Consider the following 22999-nt stretch of genomic DNA (forward strand, 5'->3'; position numbering starts at 1 on the left):
ATTCAGCATGTATATCAAATGTAGCTGGATACTCAACTTATACCGTATATTCATAAACCTGTTCCTGCCCTTTGAACTTGTGCCAGAGAGAGCAGGTAGGACAGATGAACCAATCAAAATGCTGAACTTTGGCAGAGAAGTCAGTAACAAATGAAATGTTTCTGATAGAACATGTTGGATTTTAGCAACTTATGTTGGGAATGAAGAAGACATTTTCATTTATGCTCAACAGTTGTCATACTGTGGAAGCATTTGCTAATATTTATGTTGCCAGCATAAGAGTTATTCTACCACATGACGGAAACTCTGATGTTGTGAAAATAAATACAATTCCAGGTTATACAGTAATGCCCCCATATATATACTCGTATGACACACAGGCCTACTGTACAGTAAAATTATTATATTTTTGCACACAGGGGTACCTATTGGGAAGATGTAGCTTACAGATTAGTGTGTTTAAAATTATTTCTTGTTCATGCATCAACTCAGCAGTGTAATGGGTTTCTGTAGTAGCTAAAGTGTAGAAAACAATATTAGTCCGCAGAGAACTGAAATGAGAGGGAATGGATAAAGTCGGTACTGTAATTGGACCTAAGGGAGACCTGAAAGAAATTTTATTATACAGGTATTGTTTGAAAAGGAAAATGATAGACAACCTTTTGAAGCAACTGTATTTATTTGGTTGTCCTCGGATGAAAATGTAGCATGGTCTTTCTTCAGTCAGGGTAGTGTGAGATGCTCAGGAATCGGATGTAAGTACTGTTATACTAAGGTACTCGTGATGCATTTGAAAAAATGTTTTATATTGTCATTTTTCAGATCAAAATGTTGAGTCATAAAGATTTAACAGCAAGCATCTTCTCAGGAAAAGAGGTCAGAACATCTTTTCATCTCTTCAGGCATTATTTTCCTGCAGTATTTCTACTAGGCTCATAGTGAAGTGACTAGTGCGTGGCTTGCTATGATGGGAAAAAGGTAGAAAATATGCCGTCTGCATCGTGTGGAGTGTATTTAGCAGAAGACCTTATGCAGGGTGACATGGAAATTATGTTTTCATTTTTATTTCCTGAGTGCTGCTGGTTGTCATGAAACTCACCCTGACAGTTTCTTACCACCAGGCAATAGATTCTCCCTGTTCCCTCCTCAGTGTAGGACAGATGCTAGCCAGTTAGTTCTCAAACTCTTCCCGCCCTATCGCAAACGACAGATGCCAGGACCAGCATGGTTTCTAGTTGAACATTTCTGTCACAGTCCTGCCTTGAGCCCAAACTGTGACCTTTACTGTATGAAATAAAGTCCTAATGAACAAGTGGAGACTTGATCCAAAGCAGGCTCAAAGCGAATTCCATGGCACTGGTTTCCCCTTTGCAGTCCACCTGCATTAAAACCATTTATTTTTAGCAGAGCTAGGTGAAGTTACTGTATTTTTATTTGGGTTTGTGAATATCCCACACTTACAGAAATATTAACATTACACAATATGTTCATTTCATTTTACAGAACACGGTGGCTATTGTGGGAAGCATATAATAATGTACTCCTCAGATTTATTTTAAACGGTTTGTGGTACACATAGCAGTGGCTTCAAATAAAAACAGATTCAGTATATTAAAATCAAAAAGTGTAGAAAGAGGGGAGAAAAGTTGACACTGGGATTCTAAAATAAGGTTCTAACCACTTTGCTTCATGCAGCTGTTAGTGTTTCATAGGAAGGCTTGGTTTGGGCTTCTCACATACTTATTCTTCTGGTCTCTCATCACTTTTCATTTGGTTGGTATCTGTTTCTTGCCTACTTGAATTTTTTATTCTAACTCTTTATTTTGGTTTCCAATGTTCTTGTCTGTCATCTCGCAACGCACACAACACTGTTCTTTCACTGTGCATTTTTTTCGGCTAAAAATAACTATAACGGATATATCCGATCAAGTAAGTCTTTCATGTGTTTCTTTGATTGTTTCCTCTGCGCATTCGGCTTTTACCAGTGCCATTTAGCTGCACAGTAGTTTAGTATTTAGTTCTGTACCCCATTTGTTGTTAATGTTTAGCAGATACAACTTTTGTTCTGTATTATAGCTTTTAATTTGTTAATAATGGCCACTTGTTTCTAGTGAGGTAAGTTTTTAGGTAATCGGTTACAAGTGTAAGTAGATGTTGGGATTTTCATTTATAAAAATAATGTATAAATATAATTTATAGATAAATAAATAAAAACAAATCTCCAAATCTATTTACATTTCTGTAATGCAGGGACTGTATGGATAGTAAAACCAGTAGACATGTTGACAAAGACACGTTGCTGAATAGATTTCTTACAGTGTTGCTGAAGATTTTCTGATTTATGTGCTCAGAATTATAGATGTATAGCTGGAAATAGAGGTATATTTTCCAGTAAATTAATCACAAAACTGAATTGATTGTTTTACCATAATCTATTTGTATGGTGATGTTTCTGACAGCAGATGGCGCTATAACTCCAGGAAAATATATATCTTCAGTATCCTGTGAAGATGTATTGTCTATATTGCTATCGAAATATAAGGGCTTTTTAAACCCTTATGTAAAATAAATAATTCTTGTAATACATATATTATGGGATTTATGGGGTGTTATATTTTTCATAACAGTACAGTGTCAAATATATTTGCATTTTAAAAATGATTAAATCTAAATGTATTTGAACACAAGCATTCTGAACTTGGGGATCTTAATTAGAAGAATATCCACAGAGGGTTATCAGTTAATACAACGATGACTTTAATTCAGTTTGTACAACAACAACAACAACAAAAAAAAACATTTCTTCCGTAATAGTAAAAAGTTAAAGAATCTTTCAAATCAAAATGTTATGGTGTTTTTCAATTTCCAGCTATTCTTGATAAGAAATACATTACTAGCTCATCATTTGAATTGCTGTTTATGAAGAGACAGCCGCCGTCTGGATTATTCTAGATCCACAGTGAAACTGCCACACCGTGTATTCTCAAAGTAATGCTGTACATGTTTGACAAGGGGCAGATGAATCCAGGAGTTATCGGTGCAGGGATTTAAATCTATGCGGCAGCTGACGTTACAAATAATCATCCATATATTGCTTAGAGCTAGTTTTGGAAAGGGTTGTAACTGTGTTTTTTGGTTAACCTCTTACCTTTTATCTAGAAGTTATTAGGGTTGAATTATATAGAGTGCACATGCCAACCTAGACAATTACTCAGCAGTGCAAAAACAACCAGGTGTCTCATGAATAGGGTTAAAGCACTGCCAGCTTGTGTTATTCAAGCTATTCAGGCTTGAAAGTCTCTAGATTATTTTGTGTGTGTGTGTGTGTGTTTTCCAAACAGTTTCTTCTCAGTTTGGGAATTCTTTGAATTTCAGATAGTGATAACTGTTGATAAGATGTTGTAAATGGTATTTGAAAAAAGGGTGCAACAATAGAAGACTGTGTTTATCACCATAGCCAAATGTATAAAGTATTCATAAAAGTGTATTATTGCCACTTCCAAGCCAAACAAAAAGTAAAAACTGGATTAGGGTTTTTACAAATCAGTAATGCTGTCAGCATTATTTAAAAATGCATGAGCCCACTGCACAGCCATTTTTAAAATTAATTTATTGTTCAGCACAGATATAATATTTAGTGGCCTTTTCTTGTACCTCACATGTATATAAATGGATGCTGAACACACAATATAGCATTTTTGTAGTATTAAATGACATTTTAAAAAGTGGGGAATTTAACATTTTGAGTTTACATTATATGGAAACAAATGTGTTTTAATGGTTGAAGTACATTTATTTTTTTACAATCTAACATTTTGTTGACAATTTTTTAAAAAGATATAATTTTAAATGGAACAATATTTAAATGTATTCGTATTTTTGCACCACATAACCTAACATATACTTCTAGCACAGCCTATAATAACTGTGTATTTTTTTTATTGCATTTCTATGTTTATACTAATTTTACAAATACAATTTCTAACTGCCTATTATTGTAATTAAGTAAACAGTAAGATTGAATCTGTATATTAATTTGATATTTCTCATTATTTGGCAGTAAAGGAAGAAGCTAGACCAACTGACCAAACTCAATCCTCTAAATCCTACAACACATCTAATGCACTTCTCAATGCCAAAAGTTTTGAAGAGCCTGTTCTTCTAGTTAATAATCGTAAAGGAAGCCTGTACCTGCCCAGCGACCCCTCTGTGCTTCGCCTTAGTCTAATGAACCCCAATGAACCAGGAAGACCAGCCCCCAGCAGGTTACAGCGGGCATGCAGTCTGCCTGTGAAATACAGATACCATTCTGGTAGCTCAGCGGTGAATCACAGCCTCTGTAGGTTGCCCTTAGCTGACTACATCAGACAGTACAGACCACTTTGCATGAATTTGCAGTTCGAGTGGTTGCATGTTTAGATTTCCTTACTAATGACTAAATGAATAATGTGTAACTGTCAAACGATTGAACATATGGTGCCCCCAGACTGAATATATTTGTTAGGTAAAATTGAGAGTTTAATATTTGGGGAGGATCAGCAAGTAAGGTTTACATTCATAGTCTTACTACACAAAATTAGATTGCGCTAAATAAAACTGAACTGTAAATATCCTATAGTGTCGTCTTTTATTATATTCTTTCCCCCCACATAAAATGGAAGTGATGGCTAAAGGGTTTACCCTCTAAACCCCAGTACTTGACCCTTAACCTCTGACCTGTGCAGATATTTCTAACAAACATATTTATTCAAGTTGATATTTCCAATGGCAAAGATCTTTAGGGAGTGAGAGTGTGAAATTATATATCACAGTATATTAGCATCATATGTTATAACAGAACATATGTCACGCCCTGTGCAGTGTACTGTATTTTACATGCAAATACCTCAAATTATAATATATAAAAAATATAATTTGCATAACATTTTGCCATTTTTAATCAGGCATGTTTTTCAAAATATTTTACATATCTGTTCAACCAATTTCACACTCTGACTTTTAAGGGTACAATATAATATGAACCTACTTATTCTATAACCAGATTTTAAAAAAAAACTGCTTGCATTACACATTGAGTTGTACTAATACTATGTTATATATTGACATATGGTTGAAGAACTAATCTTGGCTTGAAGTGACAATGACTTTTGACGTTTTTAGCACATGCCTGCACGTAACGTTTTCAAATATGCTTCTCTTCAAACACATGAAATATGCACTCACTGAATGATCAAGCTGTTGTTACCAGGACTCAAGTGTTCAGCTTGGTCTTATTTTTGGATTTCGTTATATTAACTTTCAAAGTCTGATTTTACATTTTATTCTGTGTTCGGCTTTGTAGTTTTGTTTCATTTTTATGAAAGTGAAGCAAATTGACAGTTTCTGTGGGGAACATAAAAGTGACTGTATTAGACAGCATAGTGGTAAAAGTTTTAAAATCCAACATAGTAAAAAAGTATAAAGAAAAGTAACTTGTCTCATGTCAAGTAGGAAGAAAAGGTGCAAACATCATAAGCATATATTAATAAAGCAAGCTTATCAAATCATCGGATTAAAAAAGTAAAACTCATTAAGTTTTCCCCTTGATTTTTCAAAGTAGCATTGCTCTGATTTGTTGGATATATTTATGTCATGCAATGTGTGTTGTGCTTCCAGTGTTGTTAATATTGGATTGGAGAAGGTTAGATTTATTTGAGCCATTCTTTTATTTGCTTGGTAGATATAATGGATGTTGATCCTTGGTCTTTTCAGGATGTATACTGTTAGTAACTGTTCTTTAATCATTTGCATGATTATTTAGTGCTGTTTCAGCATGGATTCAGGTATCTACTGAAGCCTTCTGAAGATAGAAAGTCTGCTTGTGGCATGTAGATGGATATATAGAATCATTGCTGTAGTGACTCATTGTAGTCCAAGACAAACTGCAAGCTCAACCATGCCTGTTTTTTTTTTTTTTATTGAACAATTAGCCATGTTCATATTTAAACAGACAGAACGGCAACTCCAATGCATGCTTGTACTAATGCAGACTGCTAAAGGTCCAGCCATATACAAGTACAGTATACATACTTTAGATGGAACAGCACTTTGGTTCTAAGAATAATATTGTGTTGGGTTTGTCAAATTTGAAAGGCATTTGGTGTGCCCTTACCTTCTAAACTCTTCCCTTCTCCCTACTAACTTGTTAGCTTTCTGTTGTGGCGGTCTTTCAGATTGCACAGTGACTGATTGAGTGTTGGCTGTGTTCTTTACTATGTTCTTTCCTTTACATATTTCAATTTAAACAGTCCATAATCTGACATTGTTTGCATATGTTCGCAGTCGAAGATGAGCATCCTTCAGCACTGTCACCTAAAAAAAAGCAGCGGAATGGAGGCATGCGAAATTCACCCAGTTCTTCGCCCAAAATGAGGAGGTAAGAGACTACAGCTTTAAGAAACTCTTCCTAGCTTTCAAAAAAAGAGAGAAAGTGAGAGTGAGAATGCGAATGTGAAGAACCCTTTAAGGCTGAAGTATTTATTCTGTCAGCTTGTCAGCGGTTAATGATAGAGCTGAAAAAATTTCTGTCATGAAAGAGAGTATGAAAAGCTGTTTGAAAAATACTCTTGCTTTAAAGTCTCAGCTGTCACCCCAGTCCTGTCCACATGTATTTCTTAAACAGCAGTGGCATTAATGACAGCACTAACCAATCAGAGGGACTCATGTGGTTACTTTGCCTAAGGCCATTCTTCTTTTGTAGGAATCCCACTGAGTACTGTTTTTGGTACTTAAGGCCATACGTGAGATGTATCATCACAATCAAAAATGAACTCAAATATTACTTTCCTTTTATCTTGTCCATTGGAATTAAATTGCTGTTAATTGATTTTGACTGATAAAAGGGACACAATTCAACACGTGTGGTCAGGAGATGAAAAATAATATGTATTGTTCAAAAAAAGATTGCACAGCAGGCATTTACTGAAAATGTGGAGGGGAATAATGTATTAAATAGTTTTTGGTTGGTTTAAACTACAATTGTTCTTGACCTAAATACTTCCACGAAGAATAAAACTGCTATATACAAATCAAGCCATATTTATTATAGTAGAAGGTAAGGTGCAGTGCTGTCAAATTAATGTGAGATCTGAAATATATACGCAACAGATTTTTTGGGGGAAATTAATAAACATTAGCTGTATAATAACACAGCATTATGTTTTGTGACATACAGAACAAATTACTACCACCCTGCATTATGCTGGTGCTTACAGAATATTATATCAAAGTGCAATACTTCTTGCATAAAAACACAACAAAAATGGCTAATTCTATCTTGTTCCATTTAATGATCTTTTCAGTACAGAGAATCCGCAATGTGGATGATTTAAATTGCAATTGATGATAGCTGACAGCTATCCGCAATGTTGGCCGGCTAGCGAAAACACGATGACATCATGTACTCTAGTGCCGCGGATAGGAAGTGACTCTTAGGGCCACCTCCCCCCAAAAGTCAAAGCAGCCAAACCATGACTTCCTGCGGGCTCTAAAGATGGCCGTCTCCCTGTTTGGCCTAGCCGCGCATGACTGAGGCGCCAAAAACAAAAAGAAGCGACATGAATGCAAGCCACACAAGAGTTTTTATGGTGCTTGGATATGATGATTAGTGTATTTCCAGAAATACAACAAAGTTTTCCAAGGTGCATTTAGGTGGTTCTTTCGTTAACATAGTTTTATGTTCCATGTACAATATTTTATATATGTTTTGGGAATCATAACCCTGTGATCCTAACGCCCTGTTAGTCATAAATCTTAGTAGAGTCTCAGGAGGGGTAAAAAAATATATTGTTATACAAAACCCTACAGATTCTAAACTATTAGCTTAAAAAAAAAAGATTCTTAGCCTCTTGAAATACATTACACAGAATAAAATGATAAAACTCAAAGTAAATTCTAGTTTTCTGTTCACAAAGAAAAAAAAAAAACAATTGGCCTGATGCCTTATAACTGGTTGTTTGCAAACCTATGGAGTTTTATTCCTTAATTTTCAGGAGAAAACCTTTTTGTGTGGAAGGTCCCCATTTACCATGTACAATATGCATATTTTCTTTGATCTTGAAGTAATAATAATTCTTGGGAGTTATTTACACTGTTTTGATATGCTTCAAAGTGGTGTCAAAGTGTTGCGGCTTTAGGGTATTTCTTTATTCTACTGGCTCTTGGGTACCGGGATGACAGGTCCTCTGTACTAGGTGCAGGCTTTTTCAAGTCATAGCCCACAGCAAAACATCAAATTACCAAACAGAGACTAGCCTACTTCTACACAAATGCCTTTCCTGCAGATATATTATGCCATATATATATATTAAATACTTTAGTGTTACAAGGTGCATTTTATGCACAATAGAAAGTGATGGTTTGAGGTAGCCTTAGGGATACTTTATTCTACAAGCAGAAAAAAAAAGCTAGTGTATACTGTATCAAGTATGGTTTTTACAGGACTCTGTGCCTCAAGGCTTTGTAAATAAGTAATGATCAACAGATTGGCTGTGGGTTTTTGAAAAGCATGCCTTTGTCAGTTTGTATGATGGGTAAAATTTTCAAAGGGAAGCCTGCTTTCATTGCTCGCTGAAGAGGGATTGAGGGAGAGAGCTGATCCCAAGCTAGTACTGTCTGCTGAGCATTCACTGGAATAGCTAAACACAGTTTGAAAAATAAACTCAGAGCTTGCTTTTCCTTCGATTTCAGCAGTGTCTCTTAAGATTTTAAGTTTTCACAAATGCAGCTATAATAAGTATATCCTTTTATTTAAGAAATTATGCATTCATGTGACATAAAGAGCACATTTCTGTTGTGTATTTCATTTCACTAAGACAGTTGTGACTTCACCTTCATTCTGTAACGCATTTAAAAGTCGAAAGGATTTTTTTCACTCACTGCAGCACTTATTGTAAATGCTGTACTTGCAGTATGATGTCCATAATGATGCTATGTATGCAGTAAATACGTGCTCCCTTTTTATTTTGATATCTGACTAGATATAAAAAAAAAAAAAACATGAAATACTGAAAACTGTAAATTAGTAAAGGGCCTTTATCAGTAAAATAAAGCACTTGTACAATTTACTGTCCTCATGACCTAACCATGAATTATCCAAATTAATGAATTATTGAATTATGAAAATGGATAGTGTACTGTACCAAGGTACACATAGTTGAAAAACCAACATACTGCATGTAAATATATATATATATATATATATATATATATAATTTCCAGGGGTTATTTAGGGAAAATAAACAATGTCATTGATTTAACAAGTTCCATTACATCCCTATATGAAATCCTTTCATGAAATTAACACCATTGCTATGGATTTTCTGATGGTTCGTGGGACAGGTCTAATTGTAGAAAGTCACAATGCATTTGTTCAGATCCATCAAAGCTGTGGCACAAACGTCATGCCTGGTCCCCTTGAGTAGCAGCAGTCGGCAGAGTTTGCTTGCGACAACCCGTCATCGGTGACAGTTTGTGAAAGATAGCTATCTTGGCAGAGTGGTGCAGCACCAGTCATTTCAGCAAGGGAAGATTGAAGTGACAGAGGTCCATCGAGTGACTAGTGAAACATGCGGCACATAATGAAATATTCAGTCAGGGTGTAAAAGCACTAAATGCTTTCTCTGTTATTAGCACCTGTACCGAATGCACACATCTCCACTAGATGCATGTTAATTGACACATTGTGTTGTGACGTTTGAGTGAATCTAAAGGATTTTTTTCAAAAAGCACATACTAGCAAATCCATTTTAAACTCCAAATGATTATATTTTTTATTATATTCATCTACTGCTAAAGCCGTAGAGCACTTCTTGCTAGAATCTTTATATTGATAATTTAAAAATAATGTATTTTGGTATATGGTAAAAAAGGGCATGTTTAAGATGTATTTTACTTTTACTGTGATGAGCATCAGAAGTTGTATGGGGTAAGACTACATGTATATCATTTGTTGGTTCCTGTATATTTATTTGGTGGTTACTTACTAATCATCTGGTTACTGATTACATTACGGCTTCAGTTCATTGTTTTGTGGAGTCTTTTCTGAAATACTTCAAAGATGCATTGAGGATTGGTCAGGCCTGAGGCTGCTCATTACTGTGCTAGAGAGAACCCCATTCACCTGGACTGTCAATCTAGTTTATAAGAACAATTGAAAACATACTACCAAAAATTAAACCATTTCATGATTAGGCTTGAGTTACCTTTATTTCCCTGTAATTGTATTTCAGTTGACTGTTTTAATAGGTGCAAATATGATGCAACAAGGCTACAAAAAACACATACAACTAAGACAAGCATTTGACTGTTAATTGCTTAAGACCTTAAAGAAAAACAATACATCCCTGTTTATAAGGGTTCTTCTGTTCCCGTAACTTTATTGTATAAGACATGTAGGAAACAGAGTTTGTTAAGTTGTAAAGGTTGAAAAGTAAAAGGCAGAATAAAGAAGAGAGTCATTTCCCTGAAGTTGCTTTGCTTGTAACGGAATCTATAAGCTTGCTCCAGGCTATTACCTTAAAGGGAGTCTTTTTGACCTGCCCTAAGAGCATTATGCCCACTAGCTTTTGCTTAACACCATTATATATCCTTCAATACTTCTGAAGGTACCACTCCCAACATGCTGATTCTAATATTGGAGAATATGTAGACTGGTGCAATGTGTTTCCATTATTATTTATTTATTTATTTATTTATTTAAAAAAAAAAAAATTATAATCTTATATTTGATTTCCCCCAATACCTGTCTTATATTGCTCTTATATGCAGTTGAAGATCACGCTTTTGAACACGAACGTAGAAGTAGCAAAGCCACAGCTGCCCAAGTTATGGGGGCTATTTTACGGCCAGTGTTGCACATAATACAAATCAGCTGTTCATCCTGATATGAAGTAATCTGTTTGGTTGTGACACACTGCTAAAACTTTAATAGGCTTCAGTTTTGGAAAGCCAAATGTGATTGGGCGAATTGCTAAAATATTTAAAGTGCAGCCTGTTAAAGCTTTTACTGTGAAGAGCATCACATCAGAAGTTGTATGCAGTAAAAGCATGTAATTTGCTTTCCATTCTCATGCCAGTCAGTCAGCATGTTGAACTGTTTCCATCTCTTCCCCTTCATTGCTGACACTGATGTCAGCTCTTTGATGAATCCAGGGCAGTGGCATCTGGAATGATTCTGACAGGAGTAAACAACATTAATGAATTATTTTCTGGAGTTTTTAAAGCAACTGATATTATTATTTCTTAGATTTACTGGGGTGTGTGTGTGTGTGTGTGTGTGTGTGTGTATGTGTGTGTGTGTGTCTCTGTGTGTGTGTAATTAGTAACAATAAACATGTATATTGAGTTGTTAATCATTTAAATTCAGGTAGAAATAAATTAGTAATGGTTTATGACCACTATTAAAACCATCACAATACATTCCAGCACAATATAAGTGGTATTCATAAGAGCTTACTGAATACTCTGCTGGGACGTATGAATTTGCGTTTTAGTGATTTGACATACTACACATTTTATTGCTGTTCATAATAACTTAATTTTCTTTTTTAAAATAATTGAAATTGAAAAAACAAACAAATAAGAGGAGACCGCAGATGAAGTGCTTTCTCTAACTAACACTGGACCGAATTCCTTTGACAATTTCCTCCCAGATAACGTGATTCCTGTTTTCACAGTGCTGCTAATTACCAGCTGTTTTCTCAAATCATGGTGTAAATAAAGTTTATTCCAGTGTAGGACAAATAAGTATTCTTAAAATAAATATGTATTTAGAAGTATAATTCCCAGCAACATTTTGAAAAGAGAAAATATACAGGATATGATTTTCTATCTAGTATAGGATAAATTATAATAATAAATTGCTTGTTGCAATATGTTAGAAAAGTATGTTAATAAGCACTCAGACCTGTAATGTTAATGTTATTTTTCAAAGCCCTGTATTCTTTATTTTCCTCTTTATAGACACGATCCCTTGCACGTTCCGGGAAATGAACAAATCGAGAACATGGATGCTAATGTGAAAAAATACGACTCCACGGGGATGTTTCACTGGTGTCCATCCAAAGACATTGAGAAGGCTATCCTGGTGGGTATTACTGATACAGCTGCTCAAATGATACAACTCTCACGTCATCAGTGATAGGTGTTCCATGCAGTGAAAACTGGCAAGCATAGACACAACCGTTAAACACTTGTAACTACATGCCACTAAGTACACTCCACAATGTATCAAGTGTGTCGGTATGTTTTAGTTTCATCACTAATGCGACTGTTTCTCCAAAGGCTGTGTGTGTTACACATACTGTACATCTGCATTGTACAATATAGATTCCTCTTAAACCCTTTGTTGCTTGAGCCAGAAACGATCTGCCTAGTTTGGGTTTTTTGAATTAATAGGAGGAACTAGTTGGAAGGAATTGTGTGTTGTTTAAATCTTTATTGATATTGTGACCATAATGCAATGTTTTTGGTCAGGTATATATTCAGAGCAGTCTGTTGCTTTATAAATATTAGAACTGCCAGTTCTACATATTACGTTGCATGTTACAGTGTAAGATAGGTTTCAGATTTATGATAATGTAAAAGCATATTGTCAATGGTATACTGACAATATGTTCACCCTATTTTAGACACGGAGTGAAGCTGCAATGACAGTTTTAAGTGGGCATGTGGTGGTCTGCATATTTGGAGATGTCAAGTCTGCACTAGTGGGGTTACGGAATCTTGTGATGCCTTTACGAGCAAGTAATTTCCACTACCATGAACTGAAGCCCATTGTGTTTGTGGGCTCTTTGGAATATCTAAGACGGGAATGGGAAACTCTACTCAATTTCCCCAAGGTTTCGATTTTACCAGTAAGTACAATTGAGGAGCCTTTTTTTATTTGTAGGATCATGAATACACACTCTACTGGTTTTATTTTTAGATCAAGTAAGCAACATATTTAGGAAAAATAAAGTGTGTGTTTTAATTATTTTATTGTCCTTTTTTTTGTTTCCTCTGAAAACATTTTAATGGTCTTGTGATTTTTTTTTAATTTTTATTAACTCTAGACTGGGATTTAATGCTTTCTTAAAAGAGACTATTTAAAAAAAAAAGATTTATTAACTAAAGGTATTTCTCAGTATGATTTTTAAACATTGACAGGATTTGCCAGTGAATCAATATTTAATAGTCACATTTCCAGGCATAGTAAAGATGTAAAAGACTGACATGATCCCTACTTTTTATGCGTGTTAGCAGCAGCTTCATTGAGTATTTAAACTGAACCCAAAAACGCTGCCATCAGCACCAACTACCCTTTAGATTAGTGCATGTCTCTGATTCCCCAGCACATAGTTAGATCCGCTGAATGTCACAGCATAAAAAGGAATACTTGTTAACTAATTTCCCAAAGCTCCTTTCTCAATCTTTAATTTGTTTTTCTATTTTTTTCTATGCCGAAGGGTACACCATTAAGTCGGGCTGATTTAAGGGCTGTCAACATCAACCTCTGCGACATGTGCGTGATCCTGTCAGCCAATCAGAACAATATTGATGATGCTTCGCTGCAGGACAAGGAATGCATCTTGGCGTCACTCAACATCAAATCTATGCTGTTTGATGACAGTATTGGGGTCTTGCAGGCTAATTCCCAAGGTAAGGACTGCCCTATAATACTTCCCTGCAATGCCTACAGGGGACAGGACCTGGTAAGAAGAATATCCCTCACTCAGTGATTCAAACGCCTCACATCAGACAGTTTGACAGTTAAACCTGCTGATTACTATGATGGTTTAAAGAAACAGCATACCTTTTTTTATCACAGTTACTGTTCAAGTGCTCCAAAATAAACTGCAAAGTAAATGACTAAGAAAGGTGGGCCTGTTCTTAACTGGAATACACTTCTGACCTCTAGTTGTAAAATAACCGTACTCTTCAGTATTTCTTCATATTTACTGCAATAATGCAAACCCTGACAAATAAACATTTCCTGAGGGATACTGTTAGAATTCAGCAAAGATAAGAATGAAGTGTTATGCATCTGAAATAAAAGATCTTAGTAGCAATTAGTGTTAGTATATATTTAGATCCTGACCACACTCAAACAAATGTAGTTTAAGAAATTACTTGTACATCTAGATAAACCTTTGACCTCCACACCACGATTCACCATAATTACAAAAAAGCAACAAGAAGGCCGTATGTACGACTTGCATTTCTAATGCCTACATTTATCTATACTATACATATTGTGCATTCAGTTATCTTCTAAAAAGATTTGAAGGCATCGAGAACAATGGTGAAGATCATTGTATTAAGAAGAATTGTCTGTTATCTTTATCCCTGCTACCAGTCTGCTAATATATACAGGTCCTTTGTATTAAGCAACATACTTATGCTGTACATTTTTAAATTGTACAGTAGGAACACAAGATACTAAATTAAGGAGAACACAACTTAGATACTTTATTGAAGTTACCACATATTTTATACATGTTTTTTTTAATTATTTTTTTATTTCTGAAAACTGTGAAATAAAGTCATTTATACAGGGGTTGTACATGGTTATTCAGAAGTTGTGCAGTGTTGCTACTAGTATTCAATATGTTTACCAGCGGCATGTAAACAGCCTGCAATTAGCTGATTTGTATTACTTTGCACTTCAAAATAACATTAACATTGTATACAGGCTTTTTAGACTCCATCCATACTGGGGTTCATTTAATTACATGAGCCAAGGCAGTAGGCATGTTAAAAGTGGAACTTGTGTATACAAGCATTCCATGACAAAGAGGCTTGGAACACTGAGAGGTCATCAATGTCACACAAGTGGCACACCCGCGTTTGACCATCTACAAGTATTGGATTTGCCAGTACTGATATGCATTATGTATCCAGTGTACAGTGTTTGTTTTTATGGAATGCCCCCTATAGTAATGCATTTTGTGTTTGTATATGTGTGTACAGTATGCCCATGATCACAGCTGTTTTTAAAAGCATCAGAAGGTTCAGAAGTGTGATTTTAATTTATAAAATACATGTCACACCAATTCACTCTAGCAGCAAACATGGTAGCCTCTTGGACCGTGTCATTCCTTTTTTTGAAAACTACACTACACTTCAGTCTTGCTGCAGGTTGAATATGACATTGTTTTTTTCCAATGGATAATACAAATTTAAAAAACAAAAACAACAAGAAAAAAAAGTTATTATACAGTATGTACATAGTCTGTATAACAAGCACACCACATCATGTATAAAAGACCAACAATATTTTACTCCTCTGGGACATTTTAAAAGTGTAGCATGTTCTAGTTCACATGTCAATAGGAAGGTTTTTGATAGCATTATAGTTGAAATATGTGAAATACAAAATAACTTTACCATAATTGTTACATGTTTAAATTTACTTGCTTTCCAAAGCAATTTGCCAAATCTCAGAAGAAGAAAGAAGTGTAAAAACATTTTATTGGAACACATACAAGGGTCACAGTCATTTTACTTTATTATTTTAAATCTATGCTATGGAGCTCAGCATGTGTAGTGTCCGTTTAATGCTCACTAATTGTCATTTAACTAACCTGAATCCCAAAGCTGGTAAATTTAACAATTTCTTAAATTTTTAATGAGATAATTAGGTGTTCATAAAGCTGTTGTTTCAGTTGTTGATTATGTCAGCAATGTTATAATTACAGGATGGTATAATAAATCAGCCAACACTTTAAGCAGGTTATCTTGATTGGACAGGGCAACAGTGCTAGACATTATCATTAAATGTATATTTATTTATTTATTTGCCTCCGGAGAAGTACCTACTATATTAACTAAGATAGGGTATATCTATTTAATTGCCATTTTTAATGAACATTAAATTAGTTTCAATACCCAAGATGGTTTTTGTTGTCTTTCAATCGTACATGTATTGTCGATTTGTAATGCTGAGTATAAAAAAGGGCAAACGTTTTCATTTTTGTGTTTAACATTTTGCTTTGTGTTTTTTTATAGTGTGGAGGATTTTTATAATTACTTACAAGATGACTACGGGTATACTGTATGTCTACCTCTGTTTTTTAATTTCTTAAGCAGTGTAGAGTAGTGGTTAGGGCTTTGGAATCTTGACCGGAGGGTCGTGGGTTCAATCCCAGGTGGGGGACACTGCTGCTGTACCCTTGAGCAAGGTACTTTTACCTAGATTGCTACAGTAAAAACCCAACTGTATAAATGGGTAATTGTATGTAAAAATAATGTGTAAAAAATAATGTAATTGTATGTAAAAATAATGTGATATCTTGTAACAATTGTAAGTCACCCTGGATAAGGGCGTCTGCTACGAAATAAATAATAATAATAATAATAATAATAATAATAATAATAATAATAATAATAATAATAATAATAATAAAGCAGTGAACTGCTCGAAATGGAAATGCTGTCAGATATCTGAATACCTTCATATTTGAAGACACTGATGTCCTTCATGTCTTATCTAAACATGTTTTATTAAATGAAAGTAAAACATTTGTTCAGTAAGAAATGCATATATGTTTAAAATAAAGCAAAATGGGATGAGAGTTACGTGTTTATGGTGTCAGGCTAGCAACTGTATTTTGTATATACTTTTTAATTGCTTATAGCTGTAGCACTTCCAGCTATAATGACTGCTGTTTGGTTATTACTACAGGTGCTCCAGGGACTTATCCAAAAGGGTGATTTATTGGAGCTTAATAGATAGATAGATAAAAAAAAAGGTCCAAGTTAGGTCTCATGTTAAAATCCTAATCAAGTTATAATATGCATACATTTCACATTATTTTAAATTTACATAATTTCTATTTAAACAACTACCAAATTTAAATTTAAGGTGTTAAATTCAGTTGTTATAATCCAAATGGATTTTATTCTTGGCAAGTGGCAGCCTTTGATTTGTCCCATTTGAGTATTCTTTCATAATGCATAGGATTTGACTTGGAAAATGTTAAGTGCATTTAAAAATCTTTTTAATTTGTAGATGAAGACAGATCACTTACAATAAAACATGTCTTCACATTTAAAAAAAGATCTCCATGCAAATGTGAGTTGTGCAGTTTGGATTACTTTGTTAAAATGGTTAATGTTTAGATCTGTTCTACCTTTTTTGTAAACGAAAAATATAACACATGGTAATTAAATGTTGTTTAATGGTGACAGTTTTTTGTTTTCTCAGTTTATAAAGGTGATATTTTAAAATGTCACATTGGAAATTAACAAATCAGTACCATATATACAGTGGTTTTAAAAGGACACTTGCAATGAAGTGTTATCCGTTAAAACACTCAGACAACAAAAAGTTAAAATTAATGCTAATAAAACGTGTGTCCTCTTATTTTATGGAACGCATACATATTCATTATGACATCGTGGCGCTTCAAAGAAATTGTCTGATTTGGTCAAGTTGAATTTGCTATTCTTCTAAAACTTTGTGACCTAAATTTATTCCTTGCATTATGGTTGTCGCTTGGCTTTAAAACTATGACCTTGCGTTTTCTTGAGTCAGCATTAAATGATGGATGTCAAAATACAGGCAATGTATTATGCATATAACATTACAGATTTAAGGTGTTTACTTGTCAGCTGCAAGAAATCAAAAATGTCAAGTTGTGTGAATTCATACTCATGTCATGGGTCTGAATGGCACTATTTTTGATAAAAGGTTTTCAGGTTCCACTTCACCACTTTTGTGGTAACAAAATGAACAGCATATGCAGTTTATATCTGCTAGCTGATGGAAGGCTATACATTCTAAATATGACTTAACTGACCCTTGCATACAGAAAATCTGTCTCACTTTTTGAAGTACCGATACTCAGAAAACTCAGAAACTGTTTGTTAAAACTATTACACATTGGACTGGCAAACATTCTTTTCTTTGTATATGTACAGTGCCTTGCAAAAGTATTCAGACCCCTGACCAATTCTCTCATATTACTGAATTACAAATGGTACATTGAAATTTCGTTCTGTTTGATATTTTATTTTAAAACACTGAAACTCAAAATCAATTATTGTAAGGTGACATTAGTTTTTTGTTGGGAAATATTTTTAAGAAAAATAAAAAACTGAAATATCTTACTTGCATAAGTATTCAACCCCTGTGCTGTGGAAGCTCCCAGTTTACACCGATGAAAGAAATTGCCCTAACGAGGACACAATTACCTTACCATTGGCCTCCACCTGTGAACCATTAAAGTTGCTGTCACATTTTCTGGATAAAAACCCCACTGTTGAAGGATCATTGGTCAGGCTGTGAATCTGAAGGAAAATGAAGACCAAAGAGCATTCTACAGAAGTTAGAGATAAAGTAATACAAATGCATAGATTAGGGAAAGGGTACAAAATAATATCCAAGTGTTTGGATATCCCAGTGAGCACAGTTGGATCAATAATCAGGAAGTGGAAGCTGCATCACACCACCCAGGCACTGCCAAGAAAAGGCCGTCCCTCAAAACTCAGCACTCAAACAAGAAGGAGACTTGTGAGAGAAGCCACAGAGAGGCCAACAATCACTTTGAAGGAGCTACAGCAGTGGTCGGCAAGTAATCTAAATAGCGGGCCAATTGATCCCTTGACAGCCGCAGAGCGGGCCAATCGCCGTTCCCCAATAACACTCAACCCCCAAGGGATTTTTTTTTTCTTTTTAATCATTGTGATATATACATATGTTCGTACGTGATTTAAAATTGTAATGGCCTAACTAAAACTATTGAAACTGAAAATTACCTTCTCTGTGTAACCTGCCATCCCAGCATGCACTGGGGGACGCGCCAGCAAAACCGATGCACAAAACAGGCTGACCCAAGAATCTTTGAAGAACTGGCTACGTATCGCCATCACATGTGTCACACCTGGGGCCGGTTGTACTAACGAGATCAAAAAACAGGATCGGATCCGGACTCACTGGAGCCGGATCATGAAAAGGCATTGTACTTGCGGGTCAGGATCAAGCTCTACTGATCCGATCCTGGAGCTGCGCAGACGTAACTAGGGAAACTGACCAATGAGAAGCGAATATGCGTGGCGCAGACACTGAAGATTTTGAATGTCAGAAAATGAAATGCATACTTACCCCAAAAGACTTAAAGCTGTTTGCAGCGAAAGGTCGCTCTACCAAATATTAATGTGTGGGGGTTGAATACTTATGCAAGCAAGATATTTCAGTTTTTTTATTTTTCTTAAAAATATTTCCCAACATAAAACCAATGTCACCTTACAATACTTGATTTTGAGTTTCAGTGTTTTAAAATAAAATATCAATCAGAACGAAATTTCAATGTACCATTTGTAATTCAGTAATATAAGAGAATTGGTCAGGGGTCTGAATACTTTTGCAAGGCACTGTATATGTATTTGCATATACAGTACTGTATTATGGAAATAGCCCCAAAACCATAGAACAACTTTATCTAAGCTTTTATAATGCATTTTCCCCACAGGTTTTACACCACCTGGAATGGATAGATTCTCTCCTGATAACAGCCCAGTTCATGGTTTAGGTCAACAGACTCCCATAACTACAGGAGCCAACATCCCAATTATTACTGAACTAGGTAAGACAAGCTCATATTGGTACTGGTATGTGTATTCCTTGTGCTTTATTACATGCTACTACTACTAATAATAATACTTTTTCACAAAAACAGAGCATATAGTAAAGGCCATGATAAATGTAGTGCCTTACGTCCAATACTGTAGTGGTCTAAGTGCCCGTATTAAAATTTGGGGCTTTGCAAATACACATTTTTGAATATGATCCATTGTTAGATATGGTCACGTTCTAGATATTAGACAGGGCTGTTATAATTAATTTCCATCTGACCCACCTCAATCAAAAAATGTGTCCTGTTGAGGTTTTATATATTATTTAATATTATATTATTTTAATATTTATATTATTTTTTTAATATTATTTTACCAGTGAAAGCTGCCTTGGAACTGAGTTTCCCCCCTCTGTGTTTAATATTTGGGCCTGGCGTGCTGTGTTTTTTTTGTGTGTGTTTTTTTTTTTTTTAAATACAAGATTACAATTTTCTGAACAAATGTTTTTTTTTTTTTTGTTTTTTTTTAACAAATATGTTTTCCATGCCATTTAACTATACAATACTGTAGTATGCATTTAAGTAGAATCCCTCTGTAGCTTATCCTGTGCTTTTCTGTGTTTATGTATTAGATGTGCTGTAACATAGAAGTGGTGTTCTTCTATGTCCTTTAGTCTTACATGTTTCTTCTCCCTTGCATATTTTCCTTATCTCCCACAACACTGTTTTTCATCGTTAGCTAAACCTGTCAAAATATTGCCCTTGGTTTCATTCAGTCAGGAAAAAAACTGTGGAACCAACATTCAAATGATAACTGAACTGGGTAAGCAGTGGCTTTGTCCTTTTACTGCAGTGTCATTCTTCCTCCTTCATCTGCTTTCTCTTGATTTATCTGGCTGCAATAGAGGGCTGCTCCCATGGCACCACTTTGAACACATTTTATTCTTGGTTCTGGTTGAAATTGACTGTATTGTTTTGGCCTTTTTTAATGATTTTTCTCACAGAGCATCACTAGGCCTTTGATCACACTAGTCTGTCCTTGTGGCTGTTTCCATAGCATCTCCCCACAGTTCATCTTTCGACCTTGGCCCTTTTCATCAGCTCCTTGTCAATATGACTGATATTTCGTTTCACAGCTAACAGGAAGTCTGGGAAGAAATAACATTTCAAAAACAAAACTCAAGATCAAACCTTCCTTTAAGCTGATTTTTTGCTAGACCTAGTCTCCAAAGCATAGGGTTTGAAGCTATGAAACAAAGAAGGCTTTTGAGATGCACTTTTCAGATACAATGGGATTTCAGCATTTTATCTGAAAATAGTCCAGTGGTGCTAGTAAGTGCCCTAAAAACAATATCACAGCAGACCAAACTATATTTTTTATGGAGATGTGTTCAATATGTACTCATCTTTTAGACTTTATAAGAGAAAACTTGCCATGGAGCAGTTAGGTTAATTTATTAATGCATTAAAATAGTAGATCTGGTTATCTGGAACCTGCAAGTAAAACCATGTTGGAATATGTTATAAGCAGTTGATAAAAAGAAGAACATTACTTTAACATTGCTGTATACCGTGTTGTAGTATTGCAGCAGTACACTGTTCAACATAATCCTGATTGTTTTTATATTTTTTATTTACGCATCATGGTTATTAAATCAGATGGAGAATAAAACCAAAAACATTTCTCATCTTTCAATTTGGAGCGTTTGAGGATCTGTCTTATAAGTGCCATTTTGTATCCAGATCATGCTCCCTCTTGCATCACTGATCACTTTATTCTTCTATAGTTTAGCTTTCCAGTTTGTTTACGTTACCCAAGTTTCAGTTGCAGGCACACTCCTTCCATGAAGCTTTCTGGTCACTATGTGAACTAAACAGAGTATATGAATGCCTGTTATTGCTCAAAAAGCATATACTTTTTTTTTTTATATAACTTCCACACCAGACATGCTTGTCTTTCAGTTACTGGAATGAATTGCTTATTATAGCCCAACATTTCTTGTCTTCAGCATATAGAGTTCAGTATATATGGTATATCACTCCCCAAAGCATGAAACTTTTACAGACGCTTAAAATACATAACAACATTGTATGTTCCAGGCTGGCATGTTAATTGTGTTTTGTTTGTTTTTCTTTCTCCAGTAAATGACTCCAATGTTCAGTTTTTGGACCAAGATGACGATGATGATCCTGATACAGAGCTGTATCTTACTCAGCCTTTTGCTTGTGGGACAGCATTTGCTGTCAGTGTGTTAGATTCCTTAATGAGTGCAGTAAGTTTAAAATAAGAAACTGTTCTATTCAATGTTATTACAAGGAGTTTCCGAAGAATAGCAAAGAGCAAAGTTTAGATCCAGTACATACAAATGGAACTGGAGGTTGGAGTTTTCACAGTGTAACTATACAGTACAATTCAATTTTAGAAACTAATGGTAAAAGTAAAAGGTAAACAGTGCAGTTTCACTTTACATTGGCTCTGCCTGTCCCGTGCTGAGTGCTGTGTCTGTTGATCGCTCATTTTCGGTCACTGTAAGCCACCTCCACCTTCACAATAAGCTACTGACCAAAAGATATGCCAGGACAGCTGGTGGTCACAAGTAAGTCTCTGGCATTATCGTGCACGTTAAATTATTGCTCATAATACATGTAGCGTGAACGCTATGGTATGTAAATTTGCCAAATACTGTGCACGTAAATTAACCCTTTGCGGTCCATTTATTCAACGTGTCTCAGGCGCGTCCGATCCAATTTCCAAATGGGAAAATAAGAAAATGAAATAATTGGAGTCTGCTATCTTTTCACTTGCCACACAAAAATATTTGAAGAGACAGCTTGGGAGTTTAAATAACAGAACTCTAGATAACTTGCAATTTGAATGTCTTCCATTGTGACTTTTAATGGTGTTTGCTTAAAGATTGTTCTTTCAACTCTGCAGACATACTTCAATGATAATATCCTCACGTTGATACGGACATTAGTAACAGGCGGAGCTACACCAGAGCTAGAGGGTCTTTTGGCTGAAGAAAATGCGCTACGAGGTGGCTATAGCACACCACAGACACTTGCAAATAGGGACAGGTGTCGTGTTGCACAGTTAGCACTGTATGATGGTCCCTTTGCAGACTTGGGGGTAAGAAAACATACAAAAACTCTCTTGTTAATATGCATGTATGTACAGTATGCATGTATTACTGTGAGCATGTGTATTTATAGAGAATCTTTATAGTATGCTTATTTTCAAGCAGTATTTTGGCATAGGTTCAGTAATATATTGAGTGGACAGGACGTACCATACAGTAGTAAAGTTGGAAATCTGGGCCTTAAGAGAAATAAGTGTCTCAGTTTGTCTTCAACGTGGAAATATAAATACCATTGTGATAAGTAACGATTTTTGTGCTACAAAATAT

General features: G+C 35.1%; 2 protein-coding genes across 27 annotated transcripts in view; one reads left to right on the forward strand and one right to left on the reverse strand.

The window, feature by feature from the left end:
• LOC117418354 (calcium-activated potassium channel subunit alpha-1a-like) overlaps positions 1-22999 on the forward strand; it is a 143856-nt gene that overhangs the window by 107265 nt on the left and 13592 nt on the right. For 12 of the 26 annotated variants that reach the window (XM_058985048.1, XM_058985056.1, XM_058985049.1 and 9 more), the window contains 7 exons: positions 6322-6415; positions 12001-12124; positions 12669-12893; positions 13485-13677; positions 19491-19604; positions 21735-21865; positions 22528-22722. In XM_058985048.1, coding sequence (XP_058841031.1) covers positions 6322-6415; positions 12001-12124; positions 12669-12893; positions 13485-13677; positions 19491-19604; positions 21735-21865; positions 22528-22722 — 1076 coding nt within the window. Of the gene's footprint in view, positions 1-4060; positions 4340-6321; positions 6416-12000; positions 12125-12668; positions 12894-13484; positions 13678-19490; positions 19605-20331; positions 20416-21734; positions 21866-22527; positions 22723-22999 lie in introns of all 26 variants that reach the window. The other 14 variants (XM_058985040.1, XM_058985039.1, XM_058985046.1 and 11 more) reach the window with 3 other exon arrangements.
• The window catches only part of LOC117418089 (leucine-rich melanocyte differentiation-associated protein-like), a 332909-nt gene continuing 320334 nt past the window's right edge, over positions 10425-22999 (reverse strand). The window contains exon 7 of the mRNA XM_058985066.1: positions 10425-11212. Within this exon, the coding sequence (XP_058841049.1) occupies positions 11115-11212 (98 nt within the window). The 3' untranslated portion in view covers positions 10425-11114. The remainder of the gene's footprint in view (positions 11213-22999) is intronic.

The sequence above is a fragment of the Acipenser ruthenus genome, chromosome 13 (genome assembly GCF_902713425.1).
Source record: "Acipenser ruthenus chromosome 13, fAciRut3.2 maternal haplotype, whole genome shotgun sequence".
Lineage (NCBI taxonomy): Eukaryota > Metazoa > Chordata > Actinopteri > Acipenseriformes > Acipenseridae > Acipenser > Acipenser ruthenus.